The following is a 14326-nucleotide window of genomic DNA, read 5'->3' as shown; positions in this document are numbered from 1 at the left end:
TTTATTTTACTAGTATTTATTATTTTTTTAAAAAGGTATAAGCTTTAGGTTTTATAAAAAAGAAAATAAATTAGCTATTTTACTTTAGTTTATAAGAGTTTAATATATATAATAAACTTACTAGCTTTAATTAAAAATAAATAAATATCTTTTATAGTACTACTTAAAAAGCCTATCTTTTAAAGTAAGTTAAAATAAAAGCTGCTATATTTAAAATAGTTATTAAGCCTATAATTTTTAAAGATAAAAATAATTTTAATAATAAACTTACTATAATTTAAATAGAATAAAAAAAGGGTTAAATAGCTAATTATAATAGTACTGGAAATAGCTTTAATAATAATACTAATGCAGTAATAGGCTTTATAAAATAGTTTTCTATATTAAAGTTTATTTTAAAGGATATTAAATTTGCTTTATATATAAAATATATTAAGTTTAAAAAGCTAATAATATATATAAATAAATTAAGTAAAAAAAAACTAATAATTACTAAATTTTTTTATAAGTATAAGCTTATAGTATTCTTTAAAGGCTTTTATTTTAGTTATATTATATATAATAAATACTAAGTTATTTGCAATTCTTATATATTCTAGTTATAACTAGTTTATTTATTTATAAAAATAGCTTACTATAAGCAATTTAATAAAGAAAATAACCTAGCCTTTTTACTCTTAGTTTTAGTAATTCTGGCTATTAATCAAATAGGTAATTACTATAGTTTAACTAGCTTATTTTAAGAAAATTTAAACTTTAAACCTAGTATTTATAAACTTAAGGTTAATAATAAATTAGTATTTAATATAAAGTTAAGGTTATTTATCTAACTATTAAAGAGTATAAGCAGTAAGTAAAAAATATTGCTAAATAATACTATAAAGTAAGAATAAAAGTAATAAGAGTTATTTCCTATTACATAGCACTATAATACTAAATAAAATAAGTTTAGTTATAGTAGATATACTATATAAGTAACGCTAAAATATATTAATATATACCATAATATAAATATAATCCTTTATTTGCTTAACTACAATAATAGCTTTTTAAATATTATATACCCGTATAATAGTATTTTTCTTTATTATATTAAAACTTATAAATTAAGCTATATTACTTTTAAAAAAGCTATAAACAACCTATTTAATAAGTACTTTAATAACCTTTAAACTAATGCTAAATTTACTAGCTTTATAAATATTTCTATTATAATCCTATACATTAGAGCTATTAAGGTAGTTAAAAATAGTAGTAGTAAGGATAAAGAAGCTTATTTAAATAATAGCTTTCTTTAAATCCTAACTATTATATTTATATATTAGCTAAGTTTTACTATTATAATATAACTAGACTTTATAATAATAAAGCTAAAGGATATAGTACTAAAAGAACTTATTAATTTAGGCAAATATAGTAGCAGTAATAGGTAAAAGGTATATATAATAACTAAAAAGGTGATTTATAATAAAAAGGGTATTCTATAGTTTAATTTTTTATATATTAAAACTATTTTACAAAAAACTAGGAATAGCGATTTAATATACTTATAAGTACTTAGATTAAATAAAAATCTCTTTAATTTTATTCTAACTAAATATAAGGCAGTATTTAGTTATATAATATATTAGTTACTAATTAATACTTATATCTTATTCCTATATTATAAGTAAGTGAAAAAGAAAAAGAGGATATTAGTTATAGTATCCACCTTATAGAAATAACTATAAGTATTTTTTAAATAAAGTTAGTACTAATTAGTGCTAATATTAACTTTACTTATTATAAATATTTTGTTAAAAAATTAGCACTAATTAGTATTAATAAAAGCAAATATTAGCACTAATTAGTACTAATTCCCTTTATTTTTATAATTTAATTAGCTAACTTTTATAATTATTAGGCTACTAAATGCTATTTTAAAAAAAGTAAACTTAAATATATTGTTTATTTGCGCTAGTATAACTTTTATAAAAAAATCTATGTTTTTTAGTAATTTTAATAACCCTACTTTAAATATTAATATTTTTTTATTTAATACTATAGTAAGCGCTATTAGCTTAAACTTATACTATTTATATAATTTTAGTATTTAAATACAAATACTTTAAAGCTTTAATAACTCTAGCTAATACCTTAGCTATATTATCCGCCTAAAATAAATAAAAAAGGTTACTTAAATTATCCTAATAGTAAACAATTCTATATATAACTTTATTAAAATAAAAGTATATATTAAAAAAGCTCAAGCACTAAGCATAATACTGCAATACTCTAATTAACTAAAATAATTAACTATACTTTACAAGCTTTTAGCTTATAAAGTACTATATATACTTTAAAGCTAGCCCTTTTACTATATAGTTTAAAAAGTTAAATATATAAAAGAAATCTAAGATTTTACTTTTAATACTATATATATAGCTGCTAATTTTTACTACAGATTTTCCTAATTACTACTCTAAACTAAGGAACTACCTAAATAATATAAAAACACCCTAAAAGCCGCTAAAAACCTTATAATAATACTTTCTAAAGCCTAAATTAAGTAGCTTAGTAATAAGCTGCTTAATATAGCTCTAACCTAAAAAGCCCTATAAAATATCTATACTTTTAGCAACAATAACACAGATATTTAATATACGTTAAACTACTAAATCAAACGCAAGTTTAGCAGTATTAAAAAGCAAAAAATGTATAGCTTTAAGGCAGTTAAAGAGTTTAAAAGCTAGAAGGATAAGGAGAAAGACGGTAAAAACGGTAAGGGAGATAGCAAAGCAAAGCTATTACACAAGCGGAAGTTTAAAAGCAAATTTAAAAACCTGGAACAAAACTTTCCTACTTTAAAAAGGGTTAGATAGGATAGGGTAACTGCTAAAGTAAAGTAGCTTAAATTAAACACCGTTATAAGGAACTTTAATACTAAGTAAATACTCTTTTTACTTATACTCCATTAAGCTATTTTAAGTAATAATAGCTTTATAAGTAAATTAATACTAATTAAGGCTAACTATATATTATATAAGAAAATTCTTTACTTTATTTATACTATTTAGTATTAACTAGTATTAGTTTTATAAGTAGTTATTTTAAGGTTTAGTTTTTTAGAATAGACTTAACTAAAGGGCCTATAAAGGGGGTTAGAACTGAATTACTTTAAATAGTTATTATATTACACTATTAAGCTATTATACTTATTAAATCCAACTTATTATACTTTTTTAATTATTTATTTATTATATATTAGTATTTTGTAATTCTATTTACTAGTTTTATTTAATATTAATAATAGTAATATAGTTTTATATAAAACTTATATTATTAATATTATACTTATTTATAGTTTTAAAAAATAATCTTTTTTTAATAAAATACTATTATTATTATAAATTAAAGTTAATTATTTTATAAAATACTATTACTATTATAATACTATATTATTTATAAATAAAAGTAAAAGTTTAATTATTTATATTAGTAATAAATATTATACTTTAAAATATTTAAATGGCTTTGTTAATATAAAGGAGTATATTATTCTTTATATTGCTTTCCTATTTCTATTTTTAAGCTTAAGTTTTATTTTATTTATATATAAATCTAAATTGCTTTAATTTTTATTACTTTTTAAATAAATTATTATCTTTTTTTATAATATAATTTAGCTATATATGTATTTTATTATTAGATTACTTAACTAGTTTATAATTTACAATTGTTTTAGTAATAAGATTTCTCTTTTAAGTAGGCAGCTCTTTTAATATATACTAAAAAGCTATAAAAAGTATCTTAAGCCCTTTATCCTATATTTTCTACCTTTAGTTTATTAAATACCTCCTTTTTTAATATTGTTTATTATTAAGGCTTATATTAAGGCAATGCTTAGTATGCTATATAGCTTAGTTTTATAAATAGTTTATAATAGCTACTTTAATTTAAGTTTTATGTATTAGCCTGGAAGGAAAGGTATATATAAGGTTATTATAAAGTATAGTAAAGTTAAGTAGTAATATATGCAGCTATAATATATTTAGTTGCAGGATAGGCTGTTTAATAGGTTTAAGGCTATTAATTATAAAAGGGATTTAAAAGTACTATGCTACCCCTAATATATAATTTTAGGGTAATAATATTATTAACTCTTATAATAAAGAGATAGATTTAAAAGAATCCTTTATTTTTGCAGGTATTTATTTAAGGAAAACTTAGTTTAATTTTATATATAATACTAAGAGTGCTATTTATTTTAGTAATAGTATATTTAAATATAGGGCTAAAGTATAATAGTGCTTAGGCTAGTAATATTGCTTATATTTTTTTTTTAAAGTAGTTCTTACCTTTTTTATAGCTTTATTTTAATTTAATAACTGTTTTATTAAAGTAAATAATATATTTAACTAGTAATTATAATAGTTTACTTTTGCCCTTTTAGTTTATTTTCCAGTTATATTAAGCTGCTTCCTTTTAAGTAATAAATATAATTCTATTAATATAAAAGTATAGCTTTTAATATTTAATATTATATTTAAATTATTAATAAAAATAGTATTATTACTTTTAGCTTTAATTATTTATAATAGTAGAATATTATTTATTATATTAATAATTTATAAAAGTAGTTTGTAAACTAATAAAGGGGGTATATTTTTAAAAGTAATTTTATTTATAGAAAATTTATTTATTATATTTATTTTACTTAATAAATTAGGAGAATTAGTAAAGATAAATTTCTTAATAAGGTTAATGTTAGGGATAGGATTAAGTTCTTTAGGTATATTAATACTGTTACTTATTAGTAGGAGAGCTTGTAACTGGATTAAGGGTTTATTAATATATTGCTATAGGTAATAGGGGTTAAATGCTTATTATTATGTAGTTTAATTTAATTAATACTAATAAGGATAGAAGTTAGTAGGGTAAAATATACCCTTACCCGTTATAATAGTATAGGTTTTATAAGTATATAAATAGCTTATAGTATACTGAAATACTTTTATATATAGCTTATTAAAATAACTTAAAACCCTTACTTTATTATAATAGCTAGTAATAAGAAATATTATAGGCTAAGATATAATAGATAATAAATTAAAAAGTAGTTAAATTAAATATAATAGTATTTTTAAAAATAATACAGCTTTATATATTAATATAGCTTTAAATTTATAAAATATAGTAACTTAAAAATAAGTAAGAATATTAATTATATTACTATATATTTATTTTTAATAGTTTAGCTATAATTTTAAGTATTAATAAAGGCTTTTTATAATAAATAAATAGAGGATATTAAAATGTATAGTATAGGGAAAGAAGGCTTAGTAAATATTAGTAAGCTAATAAGTAAACTAAATTATTTTAATATAATAAAGGGCTTTATTTTTTTTAGATATCTTTTTCTACTTTTTATAAAACTTATTTTTAAAATTATATATTTTACTAATAAATATAACATTAATTATACTTTAAAAATTAGCTTTAATTTTATTAAAAAAAGTATTATTATTAATATAGCTAGTATAATAAATATTAGCTTTAAATACTTTAAAAAAATACTATTAGTATATAATAATTTATACTTTTAAATAAACTATATAAATAATATTATTTTTTATAATTTTAGTATTAATAATCTAAAAGTTATATTAAATACTCTAGTTTTTAAATATTTAAAATACTTAAATAAAATCCTTTATTATTTAGCTTTTAATAAATATAAGTAAATATATATATAATTAACAGTAAAAGGTAATTTTAACTATATAAATAAAGAGTAATTTATAATAATTAGTACTAAAAATAGTATTTATAATAAAAAAAAGTAGTTAATTAGAATTTTAAAAATAAATAGCCTTTATAAAAAAAAATAATATATATTTAATATAATAATAATTATCTATTAATATATTAATTAAATAACTTTATTTAATTAAATTATTTAAAAAGCATTTAATAAATAAGTATTTTTAAAAATTTTAGTAATTAAGGATTCTATATTAATTATTAATATTTTATATAGTTATTTATAGATAAGGGATTTATTATAAAAAATTAATAATAAAAGAAAATAAGTAGAATTAGTAAATTTAAAAATTATATTGCTTTTAATAATATAGTAAAAGGGTAGTTTTTATAAAAAAATATTTATTAAATAATTTAAATAGTTAATAATTATATAGATTTTATTAGCTGCTTTTAATAGTAAATATACTTATAAAGCTATTAATAAATAAAAAAGATATAAGTAATAAATAAAATATATTTATATTAAGTTTTATTTTTTTAATTATAAAGAAAAAAAAATAATTAATTTTAATTAATTTAAATAGCTTTTTAAGTTTATATTAATTTTTTTTTATTACTTTTTTATATTATTATTTATATTCTTTTAAATATTTTTTAAAGCTTTTAATTACTTTTTTTTTATAATATTTAGCTTAACTAAAAAATATATATTAAATAGTAATACAATATTAAGCAAAATCTTTTTAAATTTAAATAATATTAACTATATATCTTTTATATTCAGTTTAAAAGTTAAGTAAATTTTAAAAAATTAAATTTTAGTTAACTTTACAAGTATTATTATAAAAACTATAATTTTTAAACTTTAAGCTAATAAAAGAATATTAAAGCTATTTACTTTTTAAAATAATTTAATAAGCTATTACTAGTTTATATTTTATTTTACTTATTAAAATATTAATTAATATAAAAATATATTTATATAAATAAAATTTTATTTTTTTAGTATTAATAAGCTAAAGTTAAGTTAGTTATTAATTTAATAATATTAATAGTTAAAGGATATTAAAAAAAAAAAGTTTTATTTTAATTTTATAATAATTAAGGGATGCTATTTTATATAATATATTAAATTAGCTATTAAATAAGCGGAATATAATATAATTAGGTATATAGTTTAAAATAATAAAAAGTAAAATAAATATACAGAAAATAAAGTGGATAAGCTAAAGTTATTAAAAAAAAGGGAGATATTTAAATATAGGAAATTAATTTTTTTAATATACCCTATATAAATATAGTAAATATAAAATCTATATATTATATAAAGCAAAATAGAGTAGTTTTATAATTAGTTAGTAAAGTATATAGTTTTATTAGCAAAATTTACTTAAAATTATATACTAGGTAGGCCAAATAAAAAAGCTGGGTAGGCTGTTGTAAAAAACTAGGTGAGCTACTTATGGCTGGATAAAGTGCCTTTTTATTAATGGCGGGGTTAGGCCTTTCGAAATTGCATATGGGAGGGATCACCCCCTTTTCCAACACCAACACGGTCTTAATGATGCCCGCCAATCCACTGGCACCTTTAAGGTGACCTATGTTGCTCTTTACTGAACCAATATGAACGGGATGCGTGGCATCTCGACCGTGACGAAATACCTCGCCAATACTGCGAGCCTCGATAGGATCGCCAACGGCTGTTCCTGTCCCGTGGGCTTCAACATAGGCTGTTTGATCAAGATCCAGTCCAGCTAATGCGTAAGTGCTTCGAATGAGGGAAATCTGTGCCTCTGAACTGGGCTGAGTAATGCTGGGCGTGCGTCCATCTTGATTAACACCAGTACCACGGACAACCGCGCGAATAACATTGTTCTGCTTGATCGCGGACCGCAAAGGCTTTATGAGGACACATCCAAAACCCTCGCCACGAGCGTACCCGTTGGCTTTGAAGTCGAACGAATAGCAACGGCCATCAGGACTCAGAAATCCCGCATCATCAAGTGGTATTGTGAGTGACTCTGGCGTGACTACATCATTCAAAGTCAGTTGTTACAGAACGACTGAATAGGAGAATGCGAAGAAAGTGAGGAGTGTGGCATTTCTTGCCCGTAGCATATCTCACGAGCTGGTCTCCGTTGTTGTGATTGGTTTGTATCTGGAAAGGGAGAATTGTCGCAGGGTTCGCTTACGATATGTGTTGCCACCGCAAACCAGGGCTTGCTCGCTCTCACCGCTCAAGACGCTTTGGCATGCAATATGAAAAGCGCTCAATCCAGCTGAACATGCAGTATCAATGGTGATACTGGGGCCTCTTAAGTCGAATGCATGGCTGATTCGGTTTGCTAGCATCGAACTCCCACTGCCCGTAGCATGATAACGCGACATGGACTCCACATCTCTGGCGATGAAGGCATCATAGTCACGACCGAAACACGCAACGAACACCGCAGTCCTGGAGCCTGCGAGCGAGGCAATCGTAAGGCCTGCATTCTCAATGCAGTGATATGCACCTTCCAGCAGACCGCGTTGCTGTGGGTCTAACACCGAGGCCTCTGCGGGAGACATATTAAAGAAACCCGCGTCGAAAGCCCGAGGGTTCTCCTTCATGAAGTGCGCATCTTTGACGCGCAGCTGATAATAATCTGTCAGCACAGAACATCGAATACGTGCATTTTCAAAGAGCGAGGCCACTTACAGCGTCAAGTCGGTTTGGGTCAGGATGGTAGAATGCTGCAGCATGGACGATTAGCACCTATCGATGACCGCAATGGGTGTTGATCCGCAATGATTGCTGATTTGCACTGACCATCTACATTAAACCGATCTTCGGGCACTTTCGTGGCAGCTGAGCGTCCTTCGCGGAGCATGTCCCAAAATCCATCTGGAGAAGTGGCATCTTGAGGGAATTTAACGCTTAGTCCAGTGATGGCTATTGGCTCCACCGCGTCTCCGTCCATGGTCATAATGAAGCCGTTGTAAATGAGGCGAGGTGATTTCGCCGCTAGATAGCAAAGTTAAGAGCCTTGGAGTAATGGCCTCAAGTCTTCAGACTATGGGCTTCGGGGCAGGCTGGGGTAACAGGCTCAGCTGGGCCAAATTTGTGTCAACAGCAACAAACAGAATCTTATACAAGAGAACAAACACTCCAATTCTGCGATAAGTAGATGCACCAAGAATCTGTGCCACTTATGTATCAGTGATTATACATGCGCTCCCCCGTCAAGGCTGCTTCCCGAATACAATGACACCGGTGCCTACGAACTCTTTTGTCTCTCTCGGTCAGATGGACTCATATTCTTCTTAAACGCCATTTGGCACTAGGGAGAACCTGGAAATGGAATCCACTCATTTTGCCGCAACTCTCGAATTGAATATTGCTCTACCAGAGGCATGTTCGTCTATTACTCACTGCCCGTACAGGTACATGTTGCTAACCAGGAAGCAGGAATCAGGTGCCTCGGCTTCTCGTTTCGAGGCTAGCAATTGAAGGCTCCACTTGATCATCGTCAAACGTGAACAGATAATTCATTCACCGGCGCGGGCAGCGGTCAGGCCGCGGAGGAATGGGCCGTTGGTATAAGCAAGGCCTTGAGAAATGGGGAGACTTGCCATTCTGGGTTTAAGGTTTCTACATCAGCCGAAAAAAGCATCCGCTGTTATGGCACACAAATGGGAATGAGGCACCTGGACAGCCTAGGCTTCGAGGCTGACCTTGATACTATGCGGATGTGGTGGAGCTCGAGGCGCATACGTTGTCAAACCAGCCCCTGCAAGAGGAGGCAAACCTAGGACATGTATTTAGCCGTATGTGTTGAGTCAATTTAAGGTTTGAGCTCCGCCAGACAACATACTAAGACGTCGTGGGGCTGCGGAAGAGCTCCATCTTACCAGGTTCATGACTCACTAAAAGCAATTCTCATGATAAGGCCACTGCATCATAGTCAGGGCCATTGCCAAGTATGCCACGACTCACAGTATACGAAAGTTGTGCGGTAACCCCATCTTCAGCGTCGAGTAACATAGGCGGTGAGCTGGAGAAGTCCGCGGAAACACCGCGGAAGATGAAGACGTTATGCTGATGCTGAAACATAGACATCGCGGACACGCGACGTCAAGAAGAAGACGACGCAGAGCGCCGTTCCTGAGGGGACCTAGTTTTGAACGAGACCCGTGCAAATGTATTTACTCCACCTCCGTGTATGTGGTTCAATGTGTATGAAATTGACTATACTAGAGCTATTTAATGAAGGTGATATGTACTTCATTTCGAGGATTTAACGTGATCTCGCTCGCCATGCTTGGTCGAGAGCGCATGTAAGCCTCAGCAAGCTCAGGGCCTGTAGCGTCCTCTCGTCGCACCCAGGGCGACGACACTTTCTGTTCTCGGCGGTGTTCGTCTTCGAGTGGCCGGAGCTCCACCCGACTGTACCGCTGAAACAGCCGAACAAGTACATAACTCATCTCTACCAAGGCAAATTGCTGTCCAATGCACGTTCTTGGTCCTAATTTAGATTCACTCAGCCTAGGCTCGGATCGCAAAATTGTGCGCGATAACTCCTGGTTCAAGCAATTACCAGGATACAGCACAGCACGATCAAAACTTCTATTACGGGAATAACTGCCACTCACCTCCATTGAACGGCACGTATGTCCAAGGTGTCGGTCGCCATTTCTCCCATCGATGGGGATGAAACTCCTCAGGAGGCGGAAAATCTGGATCGTCCACGGGATAGATATCTTGACGTAGATCTGGATACTCAAATTAGCGTCACAGAGGCTCTGAGAAAAGAAGGGGAAAGTATGCTTACGTAGAATATGCGGACAAAAGTATATCAGAGTTCCCTTCCGCACACCGACTGAGCTCATTCCATCTTTGCCTCCTCCTCGGGGAAGGCTAGTGTCTCGCGCAGCCTCTCGTGCGTTGTAAGGGATGCTGGGGTATAGCCGCAATGTCTCATTCAGAACACGTTGCAGGAAGGGCATACTCTTCAGATCCTCGTAGGTCGGCCTTCGGCTTGCATCTATTCCTAGCTTAGTGACAATCTCGGTCCGAAGCTCAGCGACGACCGTCGGATTCTTAGCCAACTCGTAAAGACACCAGGTCAACGTCATGGCGGTAGTGTCACGAGCAGCAAGCACAATCGTGATTACTGTGTCACGGAGAAATGACCGCTCACGGGAGACTGCCGCGCATGCTGCCAAAAAGGAGAAGCTCCCGGCTTTGGTCTGTTCTCCAGCTGTGCCAGATGCCTCATCCTCAACACATTGCTTCAGTTCCTCGTCAGACATTGCCAAGGCTTTGTCTAACATAGGGTCAACGAAGCTTTGCATCTTCTTCAGATCTCGCTGAAATTGTTTCCGTGGAACCAACCACCAGCCAAATGGCGCTAAGTACTCGACCATGGTCTGTGTGTGATGGCATCTTTCGAAAGCTTCAACGAATTCATTTGCAGGATTCAGCAAGGTTCGAATTGTCGTACCAAGGGAGAATTCCGCCGCTGCATCAAACGCAAATCTGCAACGCTCCCTCAAAGTCAGTCGCGTTGAATTGTTCAGTCTGACTCGGACAGCGGTGAGACGAACAATGCCATTACTTCTTTGATGTTCACAACTTTCTCTCCATCAAGAACCTGCCACAAGTCTTGGAGGTGGTTTTCGAAACAATTTAGATCACTAATCCTCTGTCGAGCAAAATTTGGTCGCAGGAACTGACGATTCTGATGCCATTCTTGCCCATCGAGTGTAAAGATGCCTGTCAAGCTGTCAGCTTGTATCAAAATCAAGAGTCCAACCAAACCGACTCCTTCCCAGTAGCCCTTTCCAGTCGCTTCTAAAGCGATCACCTTTTTCGAAGTCTTGAAACTTGGTGGCTAGCATGGCTTTGATACTATCAATCGAGTTAAGATATACTCCCTGGTCCATGTCTTCTGAATTGAGTTACTTCTCTGGGTCCGCAGTGACGATCCGACGCTGCCCTACAAAGGTGAACTCATAGGTGAATGGATTCCCTAGCTTTCCCTGGCCCGTCTTGACTAGGCAGTTATGGAAGAATTGTAGGTTCTCGTCGCGACGCGCATGCTGGAACATGCTGAAAAGATAGCCAATTCCTAGTCCAAGAAAAAGTCACTATTAATTTTGGTCTTCCTAAAGGCTCAATTGGGTTCCTACCCGCCCAGTCCAGCAAAGAATGAATTGAAGTGGCATATCCTCCAAGCTTCTTGATCATGTACCGGTTGCGAAGCCATCTAACACAATGGAGGATTGAGAAACAAACAAATGTTGCTATACAGACATCTTGTAAGAAAGTCTCTTGGAAAATGAAAGCCGTCGAGGCCATTGTTTTCTGAGTGATAGCTAGTTACAGCGTCTTTGTGAAACGATTGATGAATGTAATCAGATTTATCACGACCTTCTGGTTGATGTCATCTCTTCGATTGAAGCGGAGCAGTTAGCTAGACGATACTATTCAGAATTCAAAATTGCCTTCCTTTCTATCAAGGCAAGCGGACCCATGAACTTCATTCGCCTCAGGGGCAACTGGTCACTGTCTATGCGAGCTACCAAGCAACCCGAAGTCGGCTTACCGCGTCTCTGCTCCAGGCGGTGGCACTGGTCAAACAAGCAGCTGACTCAAGTTTTAGCTCTATCTACGACGCTACTATCGTATTAAGTCTGCAGTGACCATACGATGTGAAGATTGCCGAAATTCAGGTACGTACCGCTGTTAGTAGTGCTTCTTTGCCGTGCCTATACTGTGTACCTTTACCGCCTTGGCCTAGTAGATCCATGCAGCAAGAAAGTGACGTGCAGCCGCCTCGGTATTGATTGTGTGATGATCCATTTCATGTCCGACATTCCGGGCTCATACGAATGAATACTGGGGTGTCATGGTGTATCCGTGTACGGTAATTACGCACGGGCTATTGCATATGTCGAGGCCTGCTCTTTTGTGCCCATAGAGCAAGTTCCATACTAATAGACCGGGGGAGGGGCGGGTTCCACGCTGGCTTGAATCATGTCTTCAGTGCTGCAGCTCAGTTGTGGGATCACCTTCTTGACCTGCCGGCGTTGTCCCTGTGGCCCTCGCCCATTACAGCAGAGGAAGAATTCTGAGTAAGTCACGCGATGAGCATACAAAAAGATCGTGGGAGTATCAACCCAATCGAAAACATGAGTAGTGTTTCGTGTGCACCGGCACATTTTTCGGCATGTTGTAGGAAGCCGAGCCTGACTTAAGGGTCAAAACAGTCATTTGTTTCTGTACCACATAAGCTGAAGTTAAAACAATGGGCCACATATTAGTGTATAGCTACGGGATCCACCTGAGCATCAGTGCTTAATGCCCAGCAGATGGATTTTTAAGATACGGCTTATAGAGGTATATAGGGCTTTTCACATGCCAATGATATTGCATGCGAGCCCCGGATCGTGCAATTAGTGCAAGGAAGTGGAATCTTCCAGCCCAACATTGCTCCAGTGAGGCAAAATCATCTTTGTCCTAGAAGTGCTCATCCTTTGGTAGCCCATGTTGTCCATCAAGATCCGATTGATTTCACCATTCGACCTTCAGTGGCTTGACAAGACTGTAATATTGTGACAGCCAAACATTCTCGCGTACCAGATCAGTTCAATTTGATCATGGCGTCTTTCTTCAGTTCATTCTTGAGTGCTGTCTTAGGGCATCGACTTGCGGATATCAACAACAAGCCAACAGCAGCTGGAGCTGCTGTTTACAGTCCTGTATTCCTCAACATAGTCTATGATCGGCTTGTTCTTGGATTATACTGCACTTATGTCTGGCGTTGTCCCGCAGCAATCATCGAACACCTTTATCAAAAATTGCTGCAACAGCCAGAATCTGGACTGGACCCCCGGTCGAACAACATTAGGATCCTCGATATCGGCGTAGGAACAGGTTACTTCGTAGCCAATACAGACCCGCTTTCCGAGGATACGTCTGTCACTTTGTTCGATCTCAACCCCGCCTGCCTCGAGACAGCTTCTGCGAGATGCCGCGCAGCACATCCGGGCGTGGAGGTGCGCACTGTTTGTGGCGATTTTCTAGCGCCAGCAAGCAGCGATATCAGGTCAAACTCCATACACACACTTTTACCGCCCACGCAATCTCGTTTCACCCATATATTCACGACCATGCTTCTGCACTGCCTTCCTGGTCCACCATCCCGGAAAGCTGCCGCGTTGTGCTCTCTCGCACAACACGTTGAGCCCAAAAATGGGGTGCTGGCAGGTGTGACAATTCTGGGAAAGGGTGTGAGACACTCATTGATGGGCCGCTTTATCATGTTTTGGCACAATGCTCTGGGTATGTTCGATAACGCTCAGGATGATGTGATGGAGATAATCAGACCCCTGGAAGATGTATTTGTAGATGTACAATGGCGTGTGGTGGGAACAATATTGTTGTTCGAGGCAAGAGGGCCAAAACTTTAGGTACAGCGAATTGACTGATGGAGTTCAATGAAATTGAATGCTCTGATTTACTATTATTTTTCATAGAACGGTCTGAGATGCTGTAATTGACGACCTGGCATGCAGCTCATCATGAGAAACTCTATTC

At 32.8% G+C, this 14326-nt stretch overlaps 1 protein-coding gene across 1 annotated transcript; it reads left to right on the top strand.

Moving 5' to 3' along the window:
• Positions 1-13386: 13386 nt before the first annotated feature.
• Positions 13387-14199, top strand: J7T55_011540 (methyltransferase domain-containing protein; the record flags this gene model as incomplete). The annotated part of the gene is made up of 1 exon (XM_053135599.1): positions 13387-14199. The coding sequence occupies one exon, from the start codon at positions 13387-13389 to the stop codon at positions 14197-14199; it is 813 nt and encodes a 270-aa protein (XP_052999347.1).
• Positions 14200-14326: the final 127 nt, after the last annotated feature.

This window comes from Diaporthe amygdali (assembly GCF_026229845.1).
Source record: "Diaporthe amygdali strain CAA958 chromosome Unknown NODE_2_length_3802984_cov_64_841326, whole genome shotgun sequence".
NCBI lineage: Eukaryota > Fungi > Ascomycota > Sordariomycetes > Diaporthales > Diaporthaceae > Diaporthe > Diaporthe amygdali.
Note: the sequence above shows the minus strand (reverse complement) of the source record. Positions and strands in the feature narration are given on the sequence as shown.